Source organism: Neltuma alba, unplaced genomic scaffold, assembly GCF_004799145.2.
Source record: "Neltuma alba isolate B1F8T4 unplaced genomic scaffold, ASM479914v2 tig00013591_pilon, whole genome shotgun sequence".
Taxonomy (NCBI): Eukaryota; Viridiplantae; Streptophyta; class Magnoliopsida; order Fabales; family Fabaceae; genus Neltuma; species Neltuma alba.
Genome location: NW_021637788.1, coordinates 20,870 through 43,452, shown reverse-complemented (window position 1 = coordinate 43,452; position 22,583 = coordinate 20,870). Strand labels below are relative to the sequence as shown.

Here is a 22,583-nt window from a genome sequence, read left to right as displayed (position 1 = left end):
TACACATACTTCAAGAAGTTGAGTAGCATGTGGCGACCATTGAAAAATTAGCAGTTATTTACACGGTAACGTACTCATATTTTACTTTAATCCATTTAAGATGCTTCATAAAAATGTACAATAGATTACAGCAGAAGCAACGTCTGGTGAGTTACCAGCCTCCAACAACACTTGGCGCGGACCTAACGTCAGCTACATAACAACCCACCCGAAACGGAGGCAAAAGGCACAGCTACGAAAGGAAAAAGAATAATACAACAACCCCCAATTGGTTACAGCTCCTGAAAGTTCTCACAGCAGGAAAGGGCAACCAAATCGGCCATGGATAAAAACAAAACAAGGATAAAGTCAATAATAAATCAGTTAGACCAAACATGAACCAGTCCGTGTCTGTTGCCCGTGTAGATCTCATTGCGCTCTTCGTCATAGAAGAGTGCGGTAATATCCTCCAAGGCTTCAGCGACTGTGCTCCTAATTCTGGACACATGCTTTCGCTTCTTTGAACTACAACCACTACCTGCACAACTGTCGCCACAACCACATTCATTTTCCATGGTAAAGCTATTGCTAGCTCTGATTTTAGCCAGACACTTGCCAGTCAAAATGTTGCTAACATTGATGGATCCGGCTGCATCCAAGAAGCAGAACATTTTAAAAATACAACCTCGAAGACAATTTCTCTCCAAGAAAAAAATAGTTCATGGATCTCTACTATAACACCGTAACGTTGTTTCATTATTACCGTTCACTATCCCGCTTTGAAATAATACTGTAAAGTCAAAATGCAAAGGGGTGTTTCAATTAGCTTTTTGAAAGTGATTTTACAGTGTTAAAAGTAAACATGTGAGAAGAGTGTTGTCTCAACTTATGTGAAAATACTTTCTTTAAGTGCTTCAAAGGTTCCCAAACTCCCCCTAAAACATTAGCATGGAACTAAGGAGGTGTGAAGTGGAAATGAAAGTAGAACTCAAACTTTGGGTGTTTGGTATCCTTGAAGTAACTTCCATGGAAGTGCCAATTCCATCAAATTCGGGAACTGCCACTTCTATAGCCCCACCATGAGAACTGAGCTCCAGCGCCACGGAACTAGAAGGTGGGGGACGGAGGTTAACGCTAGCTGGGGATGGAGAGATTTTCTTTTTATGGGAGGGCATTTTAGTATTTTCATATTATAAATACATATTTTAATTAAAAAATATATTTCACTTCCATCATCCTACCAAACATGTTTTAAAACCCACTTCCACTTCCATAAAATCTCTTCCATGATACCAAACGAGGCATAAGCTAACAAACTGCCTCACCCAGCGTACCTCACAAGTCAGTTTATGTAATCCATCATCCATCAATATATATAAGCATATTCCCTCATCTACAGTAACTCTTTCCTGCATGGTAACTTTTATCTACAGTTGCTTTTATTTTTTAAATGATCTACAGTGACATTCCTCCCCAACATATTCCTACGCAAATAGTCCGTGCACGATGCACAGGAGTACTTTGGTTGCGTTAAATGGAAGAGGAAATAAAATAAAAGCACCAAGGTCTGAAAACAAAATGTATAAGAAAACGGAGAAGTACCGGTTCCTTCAGACAATGGATCGTCAGAATCAGCCTTGCAGTATGATATAATGAGATCCTGGTCACTGGTAATATATATATTATTTGTGTTGCAGTCAGGATGCCACAGTAAATGGTCCTCAAAAGAAGTTACATGTTGTCCACGGAAATTCCATACAGCCACAGTGCGATTTCTAAAGGTCAAGAACAATTGGTTCTCGTATAGAAATATGAACGCAGATGGTGTCATAAATTCACTTCTGCTAACTTCTTTTAGCTCAAAAGTCCGCACCTGGAGATGATTGAAATTCAGATATCCAGATGAGAACTAATGTATACAACTCATGTAGAAGTAGAAGGATACTTACATCCAGAATTTGGAGGTTCTCATTTTCTTGCTTGACAAGAAGCTTTTCATTAAACTGTTCAATGAAATCCACTTTCTTATTCCGATGAAGGAGATGGTTGAACGATTTCAAAACAGAACCATCTTCAATTGAAAGGATTTTAAGTGGGACATGGCTACTTGCTTTAGCAAAAATCAGTAACATGATCCCCGGACTGATCAAGAAAAATAATCAAACAAGAGCAAAGCGAAAATCAAGTAAGACTGGGGAGAGAGGGAGGTGTCAATGTTATCCTGAACTAAGAGGATGTGATACATTTTTCATAAATTTGAGCATGGCCATAGACCAGCCCTATGATAATGCGGTGTGAAGTGTACAGGTGCAACTAAAATTCACATGCATGCAATGAGAATTACCTGATCTTAATCTCTTGGACATTTTTATCGGAAATGGAATACAACATTGTATAGTTTTTGAGGTCAAACACCTTGTATATGCTGCAGAGCGAAAACACAGACAAATACAAGTATCCCAATCAATAACCCTTGTTATAAAAGAAAATCATATCATTGAACTGAAAAATCAATGCCATATAAATATAGTATTACCTATCCTGAGCAGAATAAGTCAGTACTTTCCCATTTACATCGTCAAACTCAACAAAGCCTGGCCACTTCAAAGACTCAGATTCGAAAAGCGCAAAGCCAGCATCTGGTTTTCCCCTCCTAATGTATCTGGACAACACAAATATATCAGCACAATTCGCAAGCAAACAAACAAGAAATTGTTAGTCTCCACTTTTAATTTAGTTTCCAAGTGCACTACGTCCATCTTGAGTTATTTTGCATTATAGTTTTTCTTCGTATTTGTCTGGGAAGGGGGAGAAACGGGAATTGAAAAAGACCAGAGCTTTATACATACTCAATCCTTGTGCTTCTACATTTCAAAGAACTGTAACTGTCTGAAGCGTAGACAGAAACCGTGATAAGCGAGTCATTGTTTTTATTATAAAACAGACTTCGGATAACTTCATCAGGACTCACATTCAAGAAGCATATCCTTTGATTGGTCTCTGCATCCAACAAATAATATATTTAATATGTATCTCCACTTTTAGACATATATCAAACAGAACAGCACCTTCAGATATTACAAAACACATAAACACAATTATTACCTCGACTAAATGCTGCACAAACACCAGATTGTGCAAGAGCAAAAACAATGTCTCGTGCTGCAACAATCTCAATAATTTTTGACCTTTTTCTCAAAAAAGGGAGTGCCAATGAAGAAGGACCTTTTGGATCGTGCGTATCATATTCTTCCTATAAAGAATCCATCAATCTATCACAAATTGGTAAAAAAGATAGGTATATATACGCATATTAAAGTATACATCTGACATCTCACCAGAGACACTAGGGTATTATTCACATCCAAAGAAACAGAATGAACCGTGTCTCATTATACGGCTCTGAAAAAGTGAGTTTGAAATATTATACCGCACAAAAATGCAGAAAAGTATCCTCTAAAGATCACGCTCATGCAATAATAAAGGAAATCAAATTTTCACAACCCATCTTGCCTTGTTTCCTCACAATGAGAACGTAATCAAAACTTCAAACAAATTCACATTTAAGAAATCACAGTATCGGCTGCACTGCTTATTTGGTTCCAGAGTCCCATTCATAACAAGCTTCTTTTTATGCTAAAGTAAGCAATCACAGGCATGAGGCTGCTAGTTAATCTTTAAGATCCACAAACACTAATATGATTAAGGGATACACCAAAGGAATTCTTAATTCGAGGAAGCAACTTCAGGCCAGTATCCAAGTTTCTCCAACAGGAACCTAGTACACGTTTAGCATGAATAGACACGGTAGTGAGACACCATTGGAGAGAAAAATGACACGAGGCTCTTGAATAACTTGGACGACTTTTACACAACTTATAAATAAGTAATTAACGAGAAGATGAGGCTATGAGGCCAAGGCATTTTGATTGAGCCCAACGCTAAACGTCAATTTGACGTGCTTCCTAAATTTCAAGTCCTGCTCGACCAGCAATTTTCTATATTACAGCAGCTAGAAAAGATTTGTGCAGAAGCAGTAAATAGTGAAAAACGAAAGGAGCTCAAGCACATGAGCTTTTAAGGGAATTCCTAGCGGGGAAGCATAAAAGAAATAAGGCAATCAAAACTCCCCAAGACAAATGCTGCAACAATTCAAGACTAAAAAATTAACGGGGAAAATTAATGAATCGAGATGGAGAATTGGGCAGAAAAACTAGTGAGACAAGAGCAAGATGCTTAATAGCAAAGAAGAAAGTTAGGAATGGAACCTGCAAGCGAATATTGCGAAATCTTTCCTGAGCATCGCTCATACTGAACGCGCGATCGCGCTTTGAGCTGATTTCACGCCTTTGAAGCTTCTTAACGCTGTTGACAAACCCGTCAACTCCCCCACCTCGATGTGGCCTCTTTTTCGCGACTATCCTCCGACCACAGCAAGGTCGAGGACTCGCCGTAATCCTCCTCCCACCTTCCATGTAAGCCCCTCTCAAAACAACCGGCCGCAAACTTGAATACCAAATTCACACATCACCGGGAATTCGACTAATACATTGATCTCGGGAAGTGGAACTTTGGAAGCTGAATCTGCTACGCAACTAGTCCCGATTGTTAAAAGCCCTAATTCCTTCGTTCCCGAAAGCCGAAATTCAAAGTATCAGCCTTTCACTCAGAAGCAAGAGAAACCATAGCCATCTGTATCTCTATTTCACTCCCCCCCGCCAGTTAAAGGACGGTCGCAAACTCGCAATAGAGGTTTCAATGGGGCGCCTTCGCGGTTCGAGCTGGATCCCGCCTCAAAATCTGTCTCGAAATCGGTACACTCGCAAGTTGCAAATCGCAAAATGTCTTTGAAAAAAATTCCATAACGCCTTTCAGTATTTACTCAATTAATACCTTCAATTCAATCCGTTAAAAAAATAAATTAAATTAGTTATTTATAATAAATAATTTTTTAAATATTATTACTAATTAAATGTATTAGTTAAAATTATTATTATTAAAAGAACTATTTTGAAAAAAATATATAAATATGAGAGACAACATAAATTGGGATCTTATATTTAAGATAAAAATAAAAATTAATAAATTAAGGATAACTAAAATAACAAATCGGCTAATCTTTCAAGTTATATATTTATTTGATGGCAAAAAATTTAAATACTCCTTGCAATAATCATATTTACTTTATTTATTAATCACAACCAAAGGGTCACAAAATTTGAAGTTGGTCAAGCCTATAATTTATAAATAACGAAATTTAACATAAATTTGATAATATAATATAATACTACCTCCTGTCCTAATTATAAGACTCAGTTGACTAATTTGAGGAGATTAAGGAAAAAAGTTAAGTTAGTTATTTGTAATAAATAGATAATGTCTTTCCTAAAATATCCTTGCTAATCAACTATATTGGCTAGGACTACAATTATTAGAGGGACTATCTTGGAAAAAAATATATAAATATAAGAGACAAAGTGGATTGGAGTCTTATAATTAGGACCAAAATAAAAGTCAAACAGGGTCTTATATTAAGGACCGGAGGTAGTATTAATTATGCGCAACATTCTTAATACTTTCTTATTTGTGTATATGTTTAACATATTCCCATCCTTAATATAAAACTTGATTAACTAATTTGAAGATGTTAACAAAATTAGTTAAATTAATTATTGTAATAAATAGGTGTTATCTTTTCAAAAATACTCATATCATGTGTGTTAGTTAAAATTACTATTTAATAGAATTTTTAATATATGCAATTACTACAAAAAACTACTTTAAAAAATAGATAAATACGAGAAACAAAGTAGATTGACATCTTATATTTATAACCAAATTAAGTCAAATAAGCTCTTATACTACCTCTGATCTTTAATATAAGAGTTAGCTTGACTTTCAATTTGATCTTAAAGAGAAGACCTTAATCTCCTTTATCTCTTATATTTATTTATTTTTTCAGAGTAATACTCATAGTAGTTGCACATATTAAATATTTTATCAACTAGTAATTTTAGCTGACATTCATGATTACTAAGAGTATCTTAGAAAATATAATCCATATTTATTACAAATAACTAATTTAACAAAACTTGTTATATCAGGTATCAGAGGTGGTATTAAGGATGGAGGTAGTACTTCTCACAGTGGCCTGTCTACTTAAAGGATCTGTTTTTTATATTCATGGATCTGGTTTTTCATGACTGGTCAAAAAGGATGCTGTTTGATACCATGCGCTCATTTAAATTGGGCTGGATCTTATGCCCAAAATAATAGGGCTCGATTCGGTCTGGCTTGTCCTAAATTTTAACTCGGTAAAAATTAAAATCTAGCAGGCCCCCTCTTTGACCGGTTCGACTGGACTGTCCGGTCCAGGTCTTCAAACATCAACGTGCAGTTTTAGTTTAGAATAATAATAGTATTTCGACTGGAATTACCTCAGTAAGCCTAGTGAAAAAAAAAAATTTGTGACGAGGGAGGAGATGTACGCGTTCATTTTGAGTTAGCTGGGTTGGGCTTGTCATTCCCTTATTTTTGCTTATCAGGAAGCACAACTCATCCACATGCGCATTTAGTGATCACAATAGCACAACTCACGCACACATACAAATGGATATATAGATATATTGGATAGACAGGACAATGCAAATTCAGGCAGCTGCCAGTAACTGCATGAGAGGTCAGGTCTTGTGAATGAGGAGATGCACGCCATGTCCTGGCTCTATAATCATTCGGTAAGCCGGAGAGTGCTTATAAGTAGGGGAAAGAGAGAATCTGAAACGGGAGAGCATAAGTGCAAGCACGACCTTCAACTGGACGAGAGCGAAGTTCTTGCCCAAGCACAAGCGGTTACCCACTCCAAAGGGCACGTACGCTTGTGGGAACTTGCAAGCCTTGGACACGCCGTCGCTGAACCTTTCTGGCTTGAACTCATTAGCATCTGCTCCCCATATGTCTGGGTCTCTATGCAACCTTGGGATCAGAGTCCACACACAAACCCCTTTCGGAACCAACAGGTTTCCTATCTTAATGTCCTCATATGCCTCCCTCGACACAAAAGCTGCCGGCGGATACAAGCGCAGGGCTTCTTGAATCACCATTGTCATCTATATATGCATATACAAAAAATAAACTTAACTTACTTTAAGCTGATGAAAATATATATTATGAAAAAGTATGGGGTTGTGGGCACACGCACGCGCACCTTCTTGAGGCTGGGGAGAGAATCTGCAGTTGGGATGCCACTGGGGCAGAATTGAGCGAGCTCCTGTGCAATGGCAGTTTGCCATTGAGGGTGTAAAGCGAGAAGCATCAAGGTCCAAGAGGCGGCGACGGCGGTGGTTTCATGGCCGGCGAAGTAAATGTTCTTGCAGTTGTCCACTATGAATTTCTTGGACATGTCCTCACCCACACTTTCATCACTCTCGGCTGCTTCTAGAAGTAACTGCATCAGATCCTTCTCCGACGATCCTTGTCGCTTGCGTTTCTCCACTAACTCCCAAATCAGCGACTCTACCTCTCTTTCCAGTTTGCCCATCTCGTCTTCCTTCCTTCTCCACAAATTAAACATGCCCCTGCCATCACCAATGATGATTTATTTTATATCATAAACAACAGAAATATTTGATTTGTTTGGCCCAAGTATGTGGTGAGGAGCATAATTGTGTATAAACAAAGGCAGCAAGGGGAGAAGAAGATGGGCTGACCGAAAGCCAGAGAGGCCGAAAAGGAAGCCACCCTGCTTGGACATGGCCTTCTGCATGGTTCTGAGCTTAGAGAAAACCTCTTTTCCCCTGGAATAGGAATGGCCGAAACAAACCCTTGAGATGACATCAGCAGAGAAGCCCCTCAAATCTGCTCCCACTTCGACCTCTGCTGATGATAATCCAGCCTCGTCAATTGACTGCTCCCATTTTGATAGCATAGGCTGAGCTGATTCGATCATAAGCCCCACCATACCCTGCCCCATATAATGCCATCCACATCACATCACCCAAATCACATGCATGCATGCATAGCGTGGGTCCCCTTCCACAGCTCTCTGTTTATGAAATGCTATTAAAGGCGGAAAAACTCGCAGAGCGGATATGGGAAATTTTTAGTACTTCGGGACTTCTGTCTATCCAATTCCAACCCATCACGAATTCCTTGGTATCATTAAGTTGTGAAAGACCTTTCTTAATTCTTACTAGAATAATAACGTTATTCACAATCACTCGCACACTGTGCATGGGCCCACCGATTCGGCTGGTGGACTTTTCTTTTATGTCTTCCATTGGACTTGTTAATTATGCGCATATAGAAGCGTATAAAATTGTCGCCCGCCCCTCGTATAACATATAACATGCTTGTTTATCTCTCACCCATATTTGACAAACACATGCAAGTCAACCACAACAGTTTTTCAGACATGCTTCTATTCAACATTTTAAATAAAATATATCTACGTAGGTAATACAGGAACTAGAATATCTCTCAATCCAGAATTCCAGGAGAACGTAACGATGTAAAATACGGGGGCTCGCTAAACAAGTCCCGTACACACCCATAACACAATGGAATAATTCTATTCAGTACGTGCATAAAATATAAAATGAGCGATGCTTTTCACAAATTAAATAAGAAATAATATATGATAAAAAAAGAAAACCCTAATGAGTTTATTACAGGAATCCCTCGTGGATAAAAATGAAAAGTGATAACAGTCACGTGTGTGTGTGTGCGCGTGTGTGAAAAAGACTAGAATTTGAATATAGTGCGTCAGAATTATTTCTTTAGAGAGAGAGAGAGAGAGAGTGTGTGTGTTTGTGTGTGTGTGTGTGTTATTAGCCCCACCTGTCATCAACACACTGATTATTAAAAAAAACACTAACATTATTAACAGAGGCGACTTTGCCCGGAGAAAAAGATGGGTGATTACCAATTTCCTGTCAATTTCCTCGCTTACGATATACTGTATAAAATCTAATCTAATCAATGAACACGATAGAAGTGAAGACAAAGCCACAAAGGTGGGTGGGTGACGGGGAGGGATATTATATGATATTAGTACCAGATACAATGATGATTAAGGATAATCAATGACGCACCTTAACTTTGTTCATGAAGAACTCGGCCGAAACAAGCTTCCTTTGGTGCGCCCAACTAAGCCCATTTGCCCTTAAAATGCCATTTCCAAGCAAGGGAGCGAGCCTGTTGGTTACATCAGAGGGCTTTCCAAAGTCCAGAGTGAGACACTGGTTCATCTCTCGCACCAGCTCTGGTTCGTTCACAAAAAGATGCTGCTTCGTCCCCGTGGAATACGTGTACACTGGACCTGCAAGTCAGGTTGCACGTGCCCCATGTTACAGTAAATATATCTCTTAATCATAAACCTGATGTAAAATTTCATATGGAGAATCTGATTAATAGTGACAGGGACGTGACGTTGATCCATTTATTTGATGGGCCCAGACTGAAATGATCCGTAATGGTCTAGGCGCTAGCTTGCTCCATTAATATGCGTAAGCTAATTGAAAGGTGATGCCGCTTGTGAGGCTATGTATCTACCAAAATTGCAACAACAGCTGTAAAGGTAATTATTCTTATACTATGTTATTGTCACTGTACTACCTCACCAATAAAATACATGCAATATGTTGTCCTCCCTGACCCCAGTTCATTTTTTTTCTCTTTTGGGTTAACGACTAAAGTATATATATTCTGCTGCTGGTCAGAAAAAAAGTTTATATATTCTACTCATAATTTTTCAAGATCGACGGGAATGAATCATATTATTTCATAACTTATAATATTTTATATTAACAATAAATCTGGATCTGACACTCGTATAGTCATATTATACGTTTTATTTGTAACAATGCGTTTTTGTCGCCTATATAATTAAAACGTTAAAAGAGAATTGAATTTTTTTTTTCAAAAAAAAAATAGAGGCTTCCAATAATCAGCTGGTTTTTATGCTCTCGTAATAAAATATGAGCTGGTATGGAATCAGAGAGGATCGACCACTCCCAGAACCATGCTGGGAAGCTGGCAAGTGGTGGCGAGATAGAGTTGACTTTATCTTTGACTCAAAAGATCAATCAATCATCCATTTTATGCATAGAATTAAAATGGATTCCATTCGAGTTTAAACCAGAGGGCGAAAGGCATTTTAATGGACCTTGGAAGAATAAAACAGGTCGAATTCTGTATGCTTGATTCCCAGCCCCCGCCACTCCCGAGTCCCACCCGTGTATCTTTAATTATAGTCAACATCCTAGGCATGCTTTTCCGCTTTTCCATCCCAATTAATTTCACACCATCAAAACAGAACTAAACGCTTTCACTTTTCACAAAAACTGAGCTAAATGCCGAGAAAGACACTCCGATCATGCCTGAAAAGTTGACCCATACGGAATCGAAAATCGAAAAGTGGCACTTGAACTCAATCAAACACCGCACCCACTGCGCTAGCTTTTCCCCATGAATGTTCGATCGAGACTAAAAAATACAAACACAGCTAGACTCGCAGCCCGGCAGGCTCTCTGCTAAAGTCATAAAACAGTAATTTAAAAACTGCCGGCTGATTGCAGAATACTGAAGTAGGAGGAGCGAATTGCTTATTGACGAAGCAAGATTAGAAGAGAAGAAGGGTATTTACCGTATTGCGCACGCCAGTGCTCGAAGTAAGGGAAGAGGTTGGAGGTGTAGTCGTGAGCGACGAATAGATGGGAATGGCGGGTGGAGAGAGAAGGAGAATTGGCCTGAGATTGGAGTTTCTGCATAAGAGGCAGATTCCCGTAGAGGAAGGAAGGAGGAGGACCTCTGATCCCCTGCATTCGCAGCTTCCTCCTCACCCTCTCCGATTCCCCCCACACCCTCCTGCACGCATACGCTATCCAGCTCAACATCCCCACCACGCCCGCCCACCAAGCCACCTGCATCACCATCCACATCGATCTCTTCGCCGCGCCCACCTCCTTCTTCTTGATAGTATCACAGACGCGTCGCTGTTAACTGATTGCAGAGGAGGAGAGAGGATGGCGAAGAGGGTAAGGGTGGTGGAAGATTCTTTAGTGCAAATGGACGGGAAAGGAAGACGTTGGAGGGATGTGAGCGCGTGTGCATAAACCCTGAACCCTGATGAGCAGTGACTTGTCTGGGAGCTCGCTGATGGATGCTCAGGCTTTCGCAGCTTGCTATTTAAAGAAGACAGGTCTTCCAATGCGGCCGATTACCGATTGCTCCCTCTGTCGTGCGCCCCGGCATGGACCCAAACCCAATTACTTCATTTTTCCTTTTTTTTTTCTTTTTTTTTAACCCGTCTTTTTTTATTTTAATAATCCACATAATGTAGTACGTTCGTTGGGGGACCAATTTCAATGTTGTTACTTTGATAAGCATTCTAAACTTATCAGATTTAAATCATCTATATTTGATTTAAACAGTTCACATTTAAAATCTTTAATTAATTATTTTTAGATAGAAAAAACAGTTTTTTTAAAGAATAATAATTAAGAGACTACTTTTTATTTTAAATTCTATACGTATTAATAAATAAAAATACCAAAAAAAATCAAATTTGAACCATAAGCAATTTGAACCATCTGTTAGTTGAGCCTCCCACTGAATTTTTCATCCACCTAATTCTCAACCCCTCGACAATCGTTTTAATTTTTCTTTTTGGAATTTTTTATATTATTAAAACGATTCATTTTGATCATATTATAAAGTTAATTAATTTTATCAGAATTACCTAAGTATCCCCGGATTTGTTTTTTCAAATTGATTGACAGCAAAAACACCTGGTTACTTTTTTGCAAAGCGTGTGCAGACCACTTGGATCCACTGCAATATCAGAGAATGCCGTCTAAAGGGATATTTGAATGAAATCAAAATTATTATTTTAAAAATATTTTTACAGTGAAATAAATATACAAAAAAATTTATTTTGATTCGTGGATAAATACTTTTCAAAACACTTATGATACTTTCCAAACATCCCCTAAATTCTAAGAGCGGGGCATGCCATATCTGTATATTATAGGAGTATGGTAAGGGACTCGTTTTCCGTGCACTGTGATGTTCACCGCCTATTTTGACAACGGAAAGTAAGAGATCCACATGCATGTATTATGTAGACCCCCTTCTTTTCATATTTAAGTGCATGTCTGAACAAGATCCTTCACATGTGACCTGTCCTCCGTCACTTCCCATTTATCTCTTCTTTTTCTTCACACTTTTTAAGTTCTTTACCCTCTCCCACGGCTCTTTCTTCCCTTTTCAAGACTCGTAATGTTAATAATTTATATCCATTTGCAGCCTGCCACCTCACCTTTGACGGTCACGGGTGTCCGTATACTCGTGTGTATTTACTTGCAACCTCTCAACTCACTTGCGACGATCATCATTAATTAACTAATATTCGTTATTCGTGTTTATTTATGATGTAACATTGCCACGTGTCTCTCTCGCGTGCACAAAAGCACGTACAGCCATGCGAGAAAATCACAAAACCATCGCTTTTTGTTTGCTTTGGCGGATTGGAAATTTGTGGAGTTACAAAGAGAAGGGGATAAGAACGTAATTAATGAAGTGGGCAAAATGATAGTACAGAGTTTAGGTGGGCATATTTCCTATCAGCCTTGGAGGTGTTTGGAGATCACGGGGACATGCATGCATGTTTGATGAACTATTCAGAAGACAGTACACTCCTGTTCTGCTGCTAATGCCATTTCTTGGCCCTAAGCGTTGATTACTTTGAAGAAAGCTGACCCCATATGTATCCCTCTCAGCGTGACTCGTGCATGCATCTCTATAGCCTTTTTGTCTTTTGCATTGAAAATTGCAGCAGCATGTGTTCCCAAATTTTTAGGAGTCGTCCAAATTATAAAATCTGCCAATAAATCCCTCAGCTTGCTGGATCTATAAAGTTATTCGGGCAACCTACATTGAACACGTATCTCCCTTTTCTTAGGCTAGGGTTCGGCAAGTCGCGCGTTTATCCTATGCTATTACTTCCGATCTTTAATATAAGATCCCGTTTCACTTTTATTTTGATCATAAATATAAGACTTTAGTTTGCTTTGTCTCTCATATTTATATTTTTTTTCAAAGTAACCCTTCTAATAATGATAATTCTAATCAGTACATTTAATTAGCAGGGATATTTTAGAAAAAATAACACCTATTTAAAACAAATAACCAATTCAACTTATTTATTTAATCTCCTCAAATTAGTCAACTGGCTCTTATAATTAGGACCGGAGGTAGTACTAATTTATTCTACTTATGTACTCATCCTATTTTGGATATCCTTGCGAGTCGATTTCCGAAAATATATGTTTTTATTCTACACATACATTTTTTAAAATTAGCCGATATAAATAGCATTTGAAGAAAATACGTTTCGAATGCAGTTGCTGCTTAATATAAATGAAAAATTAATTATCCTCGTGCTTCAATCTGTTTCAGTTGTTTTAGTTACAGGATTAAAAACGCTTAATAATATCGGCAAAAGCATAACATGCAAACCGTGCGTTGCTAGTTATTATACTACCTCGGGTCCTAAATATAAAAATTAATTGATTAATTTGAGTATATTAAAAAAATAAGTTAAGTTAGTTATTTGTAATAAATATGTGTTGTCTTTCCTAAAATATCCTGCTAGTCAAGTTTATTAGTTAAAAGTTAAAACTCAAAAAGACTATACTGGGAAAAAAATGAATAAATATGGAAGACAAAGTGAATTATGATTTTATATTTATGATTGAAATAAAAGTCAAACAAGGTCTTATGTTAAGGACCGGAGGTACTCCTCCGATCCTTATTATAAGACTCCATTTGACTTTTTATTTGGTCTTAATTATAAGACCCCAATTCATTTTGTCTCTTATATTTATGCATTTTTTTCAAGATAATCCTTCTAATAATGATAGTTTTAGCCAATATACTTAATTAGTAAGGATATTTTAGGAATGACAACACTGATTTATTATAAATAACTAATTTAACTTACTTCCTTAATCTTCTCAAATAAGTCAATTGGGTCTTATAATTAGGACCGGAGGAGTAATATTATACTACTTTCGGTCATAATTATAAGAGTTAGTTGACTAATTTAAATAAATTAAGGAAAGAAGTTAAGTTAGTTATTTGTAATAAATAGGCGTTGCCTTTCTTAAAATATCCTTACTAATAAAGTGTATTGGTTAGAACTACTATTGTTAGAAGGACTATCTTGAAAAAATGCATAAGTATTAGAGATAAAATAGATCTAGAGTCTTATATTTAGAATCAAAATAAAAGTCAAATAATATCTTATATTAAGGATCGGAGGTAGTACCATATAAAATAACGCAGGGGTGAGTTTTTTGACTTATGTGTGTCACTTTATGGTCCTTAATATAAGAGCTAATTGATTAATTTAAGAAGATTAATAAAATTACTTAAATTAGTTAGTTATAATAAATATGTGTTTTTTTAAATATATTTGCTAATCAAGTATACTAACTAGAACTATCATTATTATAAGGACCGTCTTAAAAATAAATAAATATAAAAAATAAAATGGATTAAAATTTTATATCTAAAATCAAAATAAAAATTAAACAAACTCTCATATTAAGGATCAAAAGTAATCATAGGACTGCCGTACGCTTTTGGCTACATAACACGATGAGTAAGCGTCTGTTTATATATAAATCATGATTTAAAAAAAAAAATTGAGGCACAGAATAAAACTGTGCAGAACGCCGATGGTACCCATTCATAAATCACAAGCAACAATTGCGTTAATGATCTAAAATATAAATATCCCTTTATGTCTTTAAATTCAAATCGTTAGTGAGGGGAAAAATAATTATACTACCCCATGTTTTTGATATGAGAACTTATTTAATTTTTATTTTGATTCTAAATATAAGACCAATATACTTTTTTTTTTAAGATAGTCTTTACAATAATGATAATTCTAATCAATACATTTAATTAGCAAAAATATTTTAAGCAAGATACTACTTATTTATTATAAATAACCACTTTAACTAATTTTTTTAATCTATTCAAATTAGTCAGTTAGTTATTATATTAAGAAATGAAGGTAGTACCTTAACAACTTTAAATCACAGAGGAAGGGGTTCTAATTGCCTGTTAACATTTAGGAAAACTATTAAAGCCAGTGAACTGAAAACTTTCTTATCTTACATGTACTTAATTTGGAAATCTTAAAAAAATACCGTAAGTCACGCGGCTGGTAAACAGAGTTATTTATTGTAAATTTTATATTACTTTCGATTCTTAATATAAAAACTCGTTTGATTTTTATTTTAATTATAAATATAAAACTCCAATTTATTCTGTCTTTTATATTTATCTATCTTTTTCAATGCAGTCCTTGTAATAATAGTAGTCAATATATTTGACTAGCAAAAATATTTAAAAAAAAACAACACATATTTATTACAAATAACTAGCTTAACTAATTTCATTAATCCATTCAAATTAGTTAACTAACTCTTATATTAAGAATCAAATATGGTATTACTTCCGATTCTTAATATAAGACCTTGTTTGATTTTTATTTTGATCCTAAATATAAGACCTCAATCCACTTTGTTTCTCATATTTATGCATTTTTTTCTAAAGTAATATTTTCAACAATAATAGTCCTGGATAACAAATTTGATTAGCAGGGATATTCTAGAACAAACAACACCTATTCATTACAAATAACTAACTTGGTTAAGTTCTTTAATCTCTCCAAACTAGTCAACTGTGTCTTATAACTAAGACCGGAAACAGTATTTAAATACTGACATTGAATTGGACAGCAGCATTTCTCATATTGTGTAAATGAGAAATATTGCTTATGATTAATAAACAGTCTAATATAGTTTTTTTTATACAAGATATAAAATATGAAATTTACATTAAGCTCACTCTGCTTACTATTTATGGCGGCAGCTCTTTTTCTAGGCGTTTACACATGGCATGGAAAACGTGCCGTTATTTATGGGCCATGTTACATTATCAGAGCTTGATACTCCTCTTGTTCTATTTACACAGAAAGAGAATTTTTATTTTATTTTATTTATAAAGTATTGAAATTTTTTTTATATGAATGTATAATTTTTTCTTTGTTTATTATTGTGTTGACCTTGTTTATATGATGTATAATATATATTAAATATGGATAAAGTTGAAAAGTTATTAAATTTTAAATAAAAATTAATAAAGTTTAAAATTTTTTTATCTATATGAAATATGTTGAAAGTGATTTATAAATAGGATAAAAGGAGTATGATATGTTAATTATTAATGATATTTTTTCTGACCAGCAATTATTGGGGGATTGATGCTAATAATAAATATTCTGGCCATGAACATAGGTGTTGATATCTTTTCCTTTTTGACCTTGGATGTGGACACGCGATATAGACATCAAGGCTTGCCGTGGTCTGCAGGTAAACGGTGGAGTCTGATTAATGCAAAATTTGAATGGTTTTTATTTCTTCTTCTTCTTTTTTCCTACATAAAGAAGTAGATCAGATAGTGTTATTCCCGGCCAGCCCACACCATTTGGGCCTAACAATTTGATCCATGTTCTTTTCGACATGTCAATCTCATCCATGTTAAAATGTTAAGGGCTTAAGGCCATAACTCATGAAACTTGAAACTTGCGGGGGCTCGCCTGAGGTGGTGACCCGAAGGAAATCACAGTCCCAAACCTCAAAAAAATTGGGCATCAAATTCATTCCCACTTTCAAACAAAGTAACATTATAAATAATTTTTACAAGATTATTAAACTATGTTATAATTTTCTATACATAATACAAAAATTTTAATAAAACAAAAAATAAAAAGAGACCAAGCTACGCGCCAGCGCCCCTCGCGAATGCTCTCCGTCATGCAAATACAATCACCACAACGAATCTTATCTCTATCATCCAGCTTGGCGCTAACCTCCCGCTCGAAGTCCCCGCCGCGAAGTTTCGGATGGATATGGGAGTAACGAGAATTGCAGTTCGTATGAAGATTCAGATGCGGTTAGAGAAACAAGCGATGGTGGGTTTTCAGTCGGCGTATATGGAATTAAGATGGATTAGAAGAAGAAGCACTCAAATCTCACAAACGGATGGAAAGCTGCTAAGCCCAGCAATTAGGCCGCCTTTTCCTATTTACATTTCCACGGACCCAAAACACATTGATCTTCACCAGCTGCAACAGCTTTATGCCAATTGCAACCACTCGTGCCATAGGTTCCCCAATTACGTGGACTCCCATGGCCGCGTCGAACCCGTCGATATCCATAAGCTCGGCGTTGCTCTGTCTCACAGCGCTGTGCTTGTCTCCGTATTCTGCAAACCTCACCATATTGTTGATGATGACGGGGATAGCGATTCCACTTCCTCCACGGATTCGTCGAAGACGATTATGGGTATGGCAGATTTCTTGCAGAGCGTGACGCCGGTTTCTCCCTTCGACGGTCAGTTGGTGGGCTTTGGCCGTGCCATTTCTGATTGCGGCCTTACCGCTTCAATCTACGATGTGATGGTAACAATTCCCGACTTTCCATTGATAAGACATGGTGACGGCGAAATAAATTGATATCGCAATACAACCTTTTTTTTCCCTAGTACTAGAATAACACGTAACATCGAAGAAACTACATTTTATGCCTCTCAATCGATTATTTGTTTGGCGATTCAATCATTTTAGCCAACTTGGTTGCATGAACATGCTTCAGTACTTTGCAGGTCATTCCTTCCCTCTGGAGACTGGGAATTGGCCGAGTGATAGTTAAAAAAATTGTAAGGTATTGTTGCTCTCTTTTTGTTAATGTTAATCTGAATAGTTCATGAGATTGAGTTGCTTCACAAATTGGGCACTCTCAATTATCGCTGCATAGTTGACTGCTTGTTGACATGCTTCAAGTCTTCAACCATAGTACCCTGAGTTTGTTGTGGGGCAGTGATTGTTGGTGTTCAATTATTACTGGGATCACCAAAATATAAGCTCCATATCTTGATTTCATCAATCATCAAATTACCATATTTTGAGTTATTTGATTTGAATATGTATTTGGTTCTTCGAAAAATGAAAACAAGGTGATGTTTTGACTTAACCCAGCAAGTTTTTGTTGTCTCTTGGCTCTTTTCCTTCTCTCCCTCTCTTTACTCTAACGATCAAACACATAAATAATCTCAAGGAATCTCAATATCATCACTTCCTCTTTGTAGGATGCTCACAAATAGAGACATTTATGACATCGCAGCTCTTTGTACAGAGAATGAGAGGTATTTAATTGATTCTTCTGGAGCTCCTTGTCCCATCCTCTTATGGACTGCAATTTATAAGCACATTCATTGTCAGGTTATTCTTTAAGGCATGTGGATTTGGAGGTGACATTTTGGGCTCTACTACCATGATGTACACGAAGGCTACATCATCAACGACCCAGCAAGGTGAATATGAAGTAAGACGCATAGGCCGAAAGCTATTGTTGGTTCCACCTCTTAAAGGACCCTTCAAATCCTCGAGGGCAATCATGTAATGAGTGAATCCTCGTCGCATAAAACAGAAATGAAACTGCAGAAAGCAAAGACAAGATCGGTACCGCTCCATAAAACAATTTTTCAATAATTAGCACCTCTATTTTTGTTTCTTCTTGACAGGTGTAAATTAAAAGTCATATTTGACGTGAGAACTGGGAATGAGCAATCGCAGGAAGAAGAAGCCCTATGGTTCAATGTAAATGTGTTATAAATTGTTTTGTACAGATTCTTGTAAGTTCTTTTACATGTGACTGATTTAATATCCCCATTCAAAATAGTAACAGATTCCTGCTTGTTTGTGATTCATTTAGCAGGCGGGATTTAACGCTAATGTTTGGTGAGGATTTTGATTTTCCGAGCAGCAAAGGAAAGTAGGCTTTGGAACAATGCAAAGCATATTCTTTTTCTTTTTCCTGTTCAGACCTCGTTGAAGGAAGAATTTTTTGAGACAAAGATCTCTTTGTTATCGTGTTTTTCTTCCATGAGCCTTCTATGGGGAAAGTCTGGGTTGAGGCAAGCCTCGTATCTGCTCATGGGCTCGGGTATCCACCCTCGCTTTGGAAGCGTCAATGGTTTGCTGTTGGATGGATTGATCCTAACTGCAAATATTGTACCAAGGTTGATGCCTCTGGGAGTGAAAATCCTGTTTGGAAAACCAAGTTTGCCATTCTGGTTGATGACTCTGAGTCAGAGATCAACATCCAAGATCTAGTGTTGAATGTGGAAGTTCGTAGTATAGATCCTATATTCCTCACGGAAAAGGTACATGGCTCTGCATCTGTTATCATCAAAGAGTTTCTAGCGAAGAAGGTTCCAAATTCAGAGGTTTCTTTAAGCACGGGAAATGAGGAACTTCGGAGCTACCAATTACGAAAGAAGGATTCCGACAAACCAGCAGGCTTCATTGATATTTCAGTTCGTATTTTGGAGGAAAAGAAAGGGCAAAATTCGAACCTAGGTATGAATTGGAGCGGCTACTTCCTGGCTATGCCTCAATTTTTTAACAGGAAATTTGCCTTTTGTCGTTTGCAAAGATGCATGCCTCTGTCACGTGATCTTTGATTTTTTCTTTCCCATTTCAAGTGAAATTTTTTTTAAAAACTATAATCTCCTGTTCTTAATATAAGAGTTTTTTTTATTTCTATTTTGACATTAAATATAAGATCCTAATCAACTTTGTCTTTAAATTTATTCATTTTTTTAAAGTAGTTTTTATAGTAATAATAGTTCTGGCTAATACACTTTTTAGTAAGGATATTTTAAAAAAATATCTATTTATTACAAATAGTTAATATAATTAATTTTTTTAATCTATTTAAATTAGTTAACTAATTTTTATATTAAAAACAGGAGGTAGTATAAAGATAAGATTCAAGATTGAGGCGTGTGATTGTTGGTTAGCAAAAGTAATGGTTTTATGTTTTAATTTTAACTCTACTCCTCTTCCTTTCACCTCCTACGCATTTTGTGTTTGTTGCGAAGGAAAGAAGAGAGGAAACTTGACTACAGAAAATGGATTAGGGGAGGAGTATTCTTCCCCCCACCGCCAAAAGAAGGAAGCACGGACAAACATTCCCGGCTCCTATCCGAGGCAACTCCCTACCAACGACTCGGACACTGATCCGGATGAGGGCAGACCTAGTTACGAACGACGGAGAACTCCTCCTCCACCGCCCCCACCTTCAAATGCCGGTTATATTCCCACTTTTCTACCCAAAAATGATTCCTTGCCACCACCATCATCTGGGCCAAACCCTCCTGAGAATGTACCTCCGGGGTTGGCGATGGGAGCTCTCATATTTGGGGATGACTTCATGTCTGGATTTGATGTTCCTTCTGGCCTTGCTTATACCATGCCCACTGATCCTCCTTCCTGAACAAGTGCCAGGCTGCTTGCTTCTGTTGTAAATGTTACTTGTTCTTTCTTAAAACATTAATTAATACTACCTCGGTTCTTAATATAAGGCTCTATTTGATTTTTATTTTGGTCCTAAATATAAAATCCTAATCCACTTTGTCTCTTATATTTATTCATTTTTTTTCAAAGTAGTCCTTCTAACAATGATAGTTTTAGTCAATACACTTGATTAGCAAGGATATTTTAGGAAAGACAACACCTATTTAGAATAAATAACTAATTCAATTTATTTCTTTAATCTCTTCAATTTAGTCAATTGACTCTTATAATTAGGACTGGAGATAGTACTAGTTTATTAGTCCTGCAGAAAAAATCATTCGGCTCAATCTGGTATTCCAAATGACGTCTTTAATCAGTGAAAACGCAAACAAGGCAATCAACCTGAAGCCACCGAAATGTATAGGCGGCCCACCGTTTTTCCCAATTTATACAACTAAGGAATACCGCGCGGTAAGGATTTTAAATCTCCAGGAATAATGACTATTGTACTCTATTATAAGACCCCATTTGACTTTTTATTTGGTCTTAATTATAAGACCCCAATCCATTTTGTCTCTTATATTTATGCATTTTTTTCCAAGATAATCCTTCTAATAATGATAGTTTTAGCCAATATACTTAATTAGCAAGGATATTTTAGGAATGACAACACTTATTTATTATAAATAACCAACTTAACTTACTTCCTTAATCTCCTCAAATAAGTCAATTGGGTCTTATGATTAGGACCGGAGGAGTATATGATTATTGACCTTTATTAGTATTAAAAGTCAACGATTGATGCTACGTACCTTGTGATTTTTTTTTTGACCAGTCTAAATTGATAAGGTTTACCAACTAAAATTAGACGGTCGATAAGGATTACCAACTATAATTAGACGGTCGATAAGGATTACCAACTATAATTAAACGGTTGTTGGCCCAAACAAAAAAAATTGAGTAAAAATAAATTAAATTTGAAGGTCTGATCCTAAGGCAAAATCTAAGGAGAAAACTTAAATCCAGTTCATTACGTCCAGTCTAACCAGTTCACCAATCAACATGCGCCACCTGGATTAATTGAACACCTCACCATTTCACACCGTCTCCCTCCGTTAACCAGCCGCAAGTTCCTAAATCTACAATTCTATCTGCTATTATGGAATTAATTACAGTGCTCAGCGGCTATCAATTGATTCCCCATTCACGGGTCACGACAAAACAAATCAAAGTGGTGCTTCACTCCTCTTTTGATTAAAAGACTCTGCTTTATTTCTCTCTATCGACAAATTGAAAGGGGATGGCTGGTACAAGAGAAGTTTGCTCTTGGAATTATACTGATATGAAATTTTTATGCATGAAGGCAGTTCTTTGATTTTTCAAAACCATGGGTACCTAAACATCTTTGGACTAGAAACAAGGTCTTCAACTCTTTCAACGATTGATTTCAAGATTAAAGAAAGATGATGACAAAGTAAGAGCGAGGGAGAACCTAGAAAGAGCGACTTGAGCAAGATTTGACGGCATCACGGCAATCACAATTCTAAAACCAAGTACCTGCTCAGAATCTCAGGTCATTGATACCCAATACCTACAAATCATGATCGCCACTCCTCTTCACCGATCATGAATCCACAACATAGATTGTTGCAGTCCTCTGTTCATGAAGTTTCCTCGACTGACAATCCACTTTGCTGAGTGCACCGCCACTGCCCTCTCTTCACCGCCGCTGCAACTGCTTGCCCACTATCGCCATTTCTCATCGGCTGCAGTCATTTCTTCATGATCACCGCCCGTAAACGGAGATAGGGAGGAGAGATCCATAGTAGCAAACAGTACTGTAGATTTAGGAAATGATTGTATCTTCAGGAATCTCCTGCCTTCTCTGAGGCTCAAGTTTCACAAGATCTTGGTAATGCTATCTCAGATCTCTTTCCCCTGATGTAATATGTTTTGATTTGTTAATTTTTGAAGCTCAAGCTTACCTTGTTATTCCAAAAAAAAGAGAGGAAGGAGATGATTAATTTAACGTTGCGACTCGTTAGCGGAGGAGAAGACGCTGTGAAATATTGATGTGTTTAGTGAATCCAGGTGGCACATGCTAATTGGAGAACTGGTTGGACTGGACCTAATGAACTGGATATAAGTTTTCTCCAAAATCTAATCCATA

General features: G+C 36.8%; 3 protein-coding genes across 6 annotated transcripts; 1 reads left to right on the top strand and 2 right to left on the bottom strand.

Moving 5' to 3' along the window:
* Nucleotides 1-57: 57 nt before the first annotated feature.
* LOC114738438 (uncharacterized) lies at nucleotides 58-4,742 on the bottom strand. Its single transcript, XM_028926494.1, has 8 exons — nucleotides 4,248-4,742; nucleotides 3,085-3,232; nucleotides 2,829-2,979; nucleotides 2,516-2,641; nucleotides 2,324-2,404; nucleotides 1,929-2,121; nucleotides 1,582-1,852; nucleotides 58-628 (listed from the first exon to the last, which is right to left on the bottom strand). Exons 1-8 carry the CDS (start codon nucleotides 4,452-4,454, stop codon nucleotides 360-362), a joined length of 1,446 nt encoding a protein of 481 aa, XP_028782327.1. The 5' UTR covers nucleotides 4,455-4,742; the 3' UTR covers nucleotides 58-359.
* A 1,732-nt stretch (nucleotides 4,743-6,474) lies between these two features.
* Nucleotides 6,475-11,144, bottom strand: LOC114738441 (cytochrome P450 714A1-like). Its single transcript, XM_028926495.1, has 5 exons — nucleotides 10,622-11,144; nucleotides 9,069-9,295; nucleotides 7,686-7,939; nucleotides 7,184-7,553; nucleotides 6,475-7,085 (listed from the first exon to the last, which is right to left on the bottom strand). Exons 1-5 carry the CDS (start codon nucleotides 10,914-10,916, stop codon nucleotides 6,660-6,662), a joined length of 1,572 nt encoding a protein of 523 aa, XP_028782328.1. The 5' UTR covers nucleotides 10,917-11,144; the 3' UTR covers nucleotides 6,475-6,659.
* A 5,735-nt stretch (nucleotides 11,145-16,879) lies between these two features.
* LOC114738429 (histone-lysine N-methyltransferase, H3 lysine-36 specific) lies at nucleotides 16,880-20,462 on the top strand. Of its 4 annotated transcripts, none has more exons than XM_028926483.1 (6): nucleotides 16,880-17,515; nucleotides 17,719-17,777; nucleotides 18,202-18,258; nucleotides 18,335-18,514; nucleotides 18,637-18,712; nucleotides 18,828-18,917. In XM_028926483.1, coding segments are annotated over exons 1-5 (855 nt in total). In that variant the 5' UTR covers nucleotides 16,880-16,957; the 3' UTR covers nucleotides 18,638-18,712; nucleotides 18,828-18,917. The 4 variants fall into 4 exon arrangements, with proteins under 4 accessions (XP_028782316.1, XP_028782315.1, XP_028782313.1 ...); XM_028926482.1 differs by having other exon boundaries at nucleotides 18,831-18,883; XM_028926480.1 differs by lacking the exons at nucleotides 16,880-17,515; nucleotides 17,719-17,777; nucleotides 18,202-18,258; nucleotides 18,335-18,514 and adding an exon at nucleotides 19,999-20,462 and having other exon boundaries at nucleotides 18,518-18,712; nucleotides 18,831-19,474.
* The last annotated feature ends 2,121 nt before the right edge of the window (nucleotides 20,463-22,583 follow it).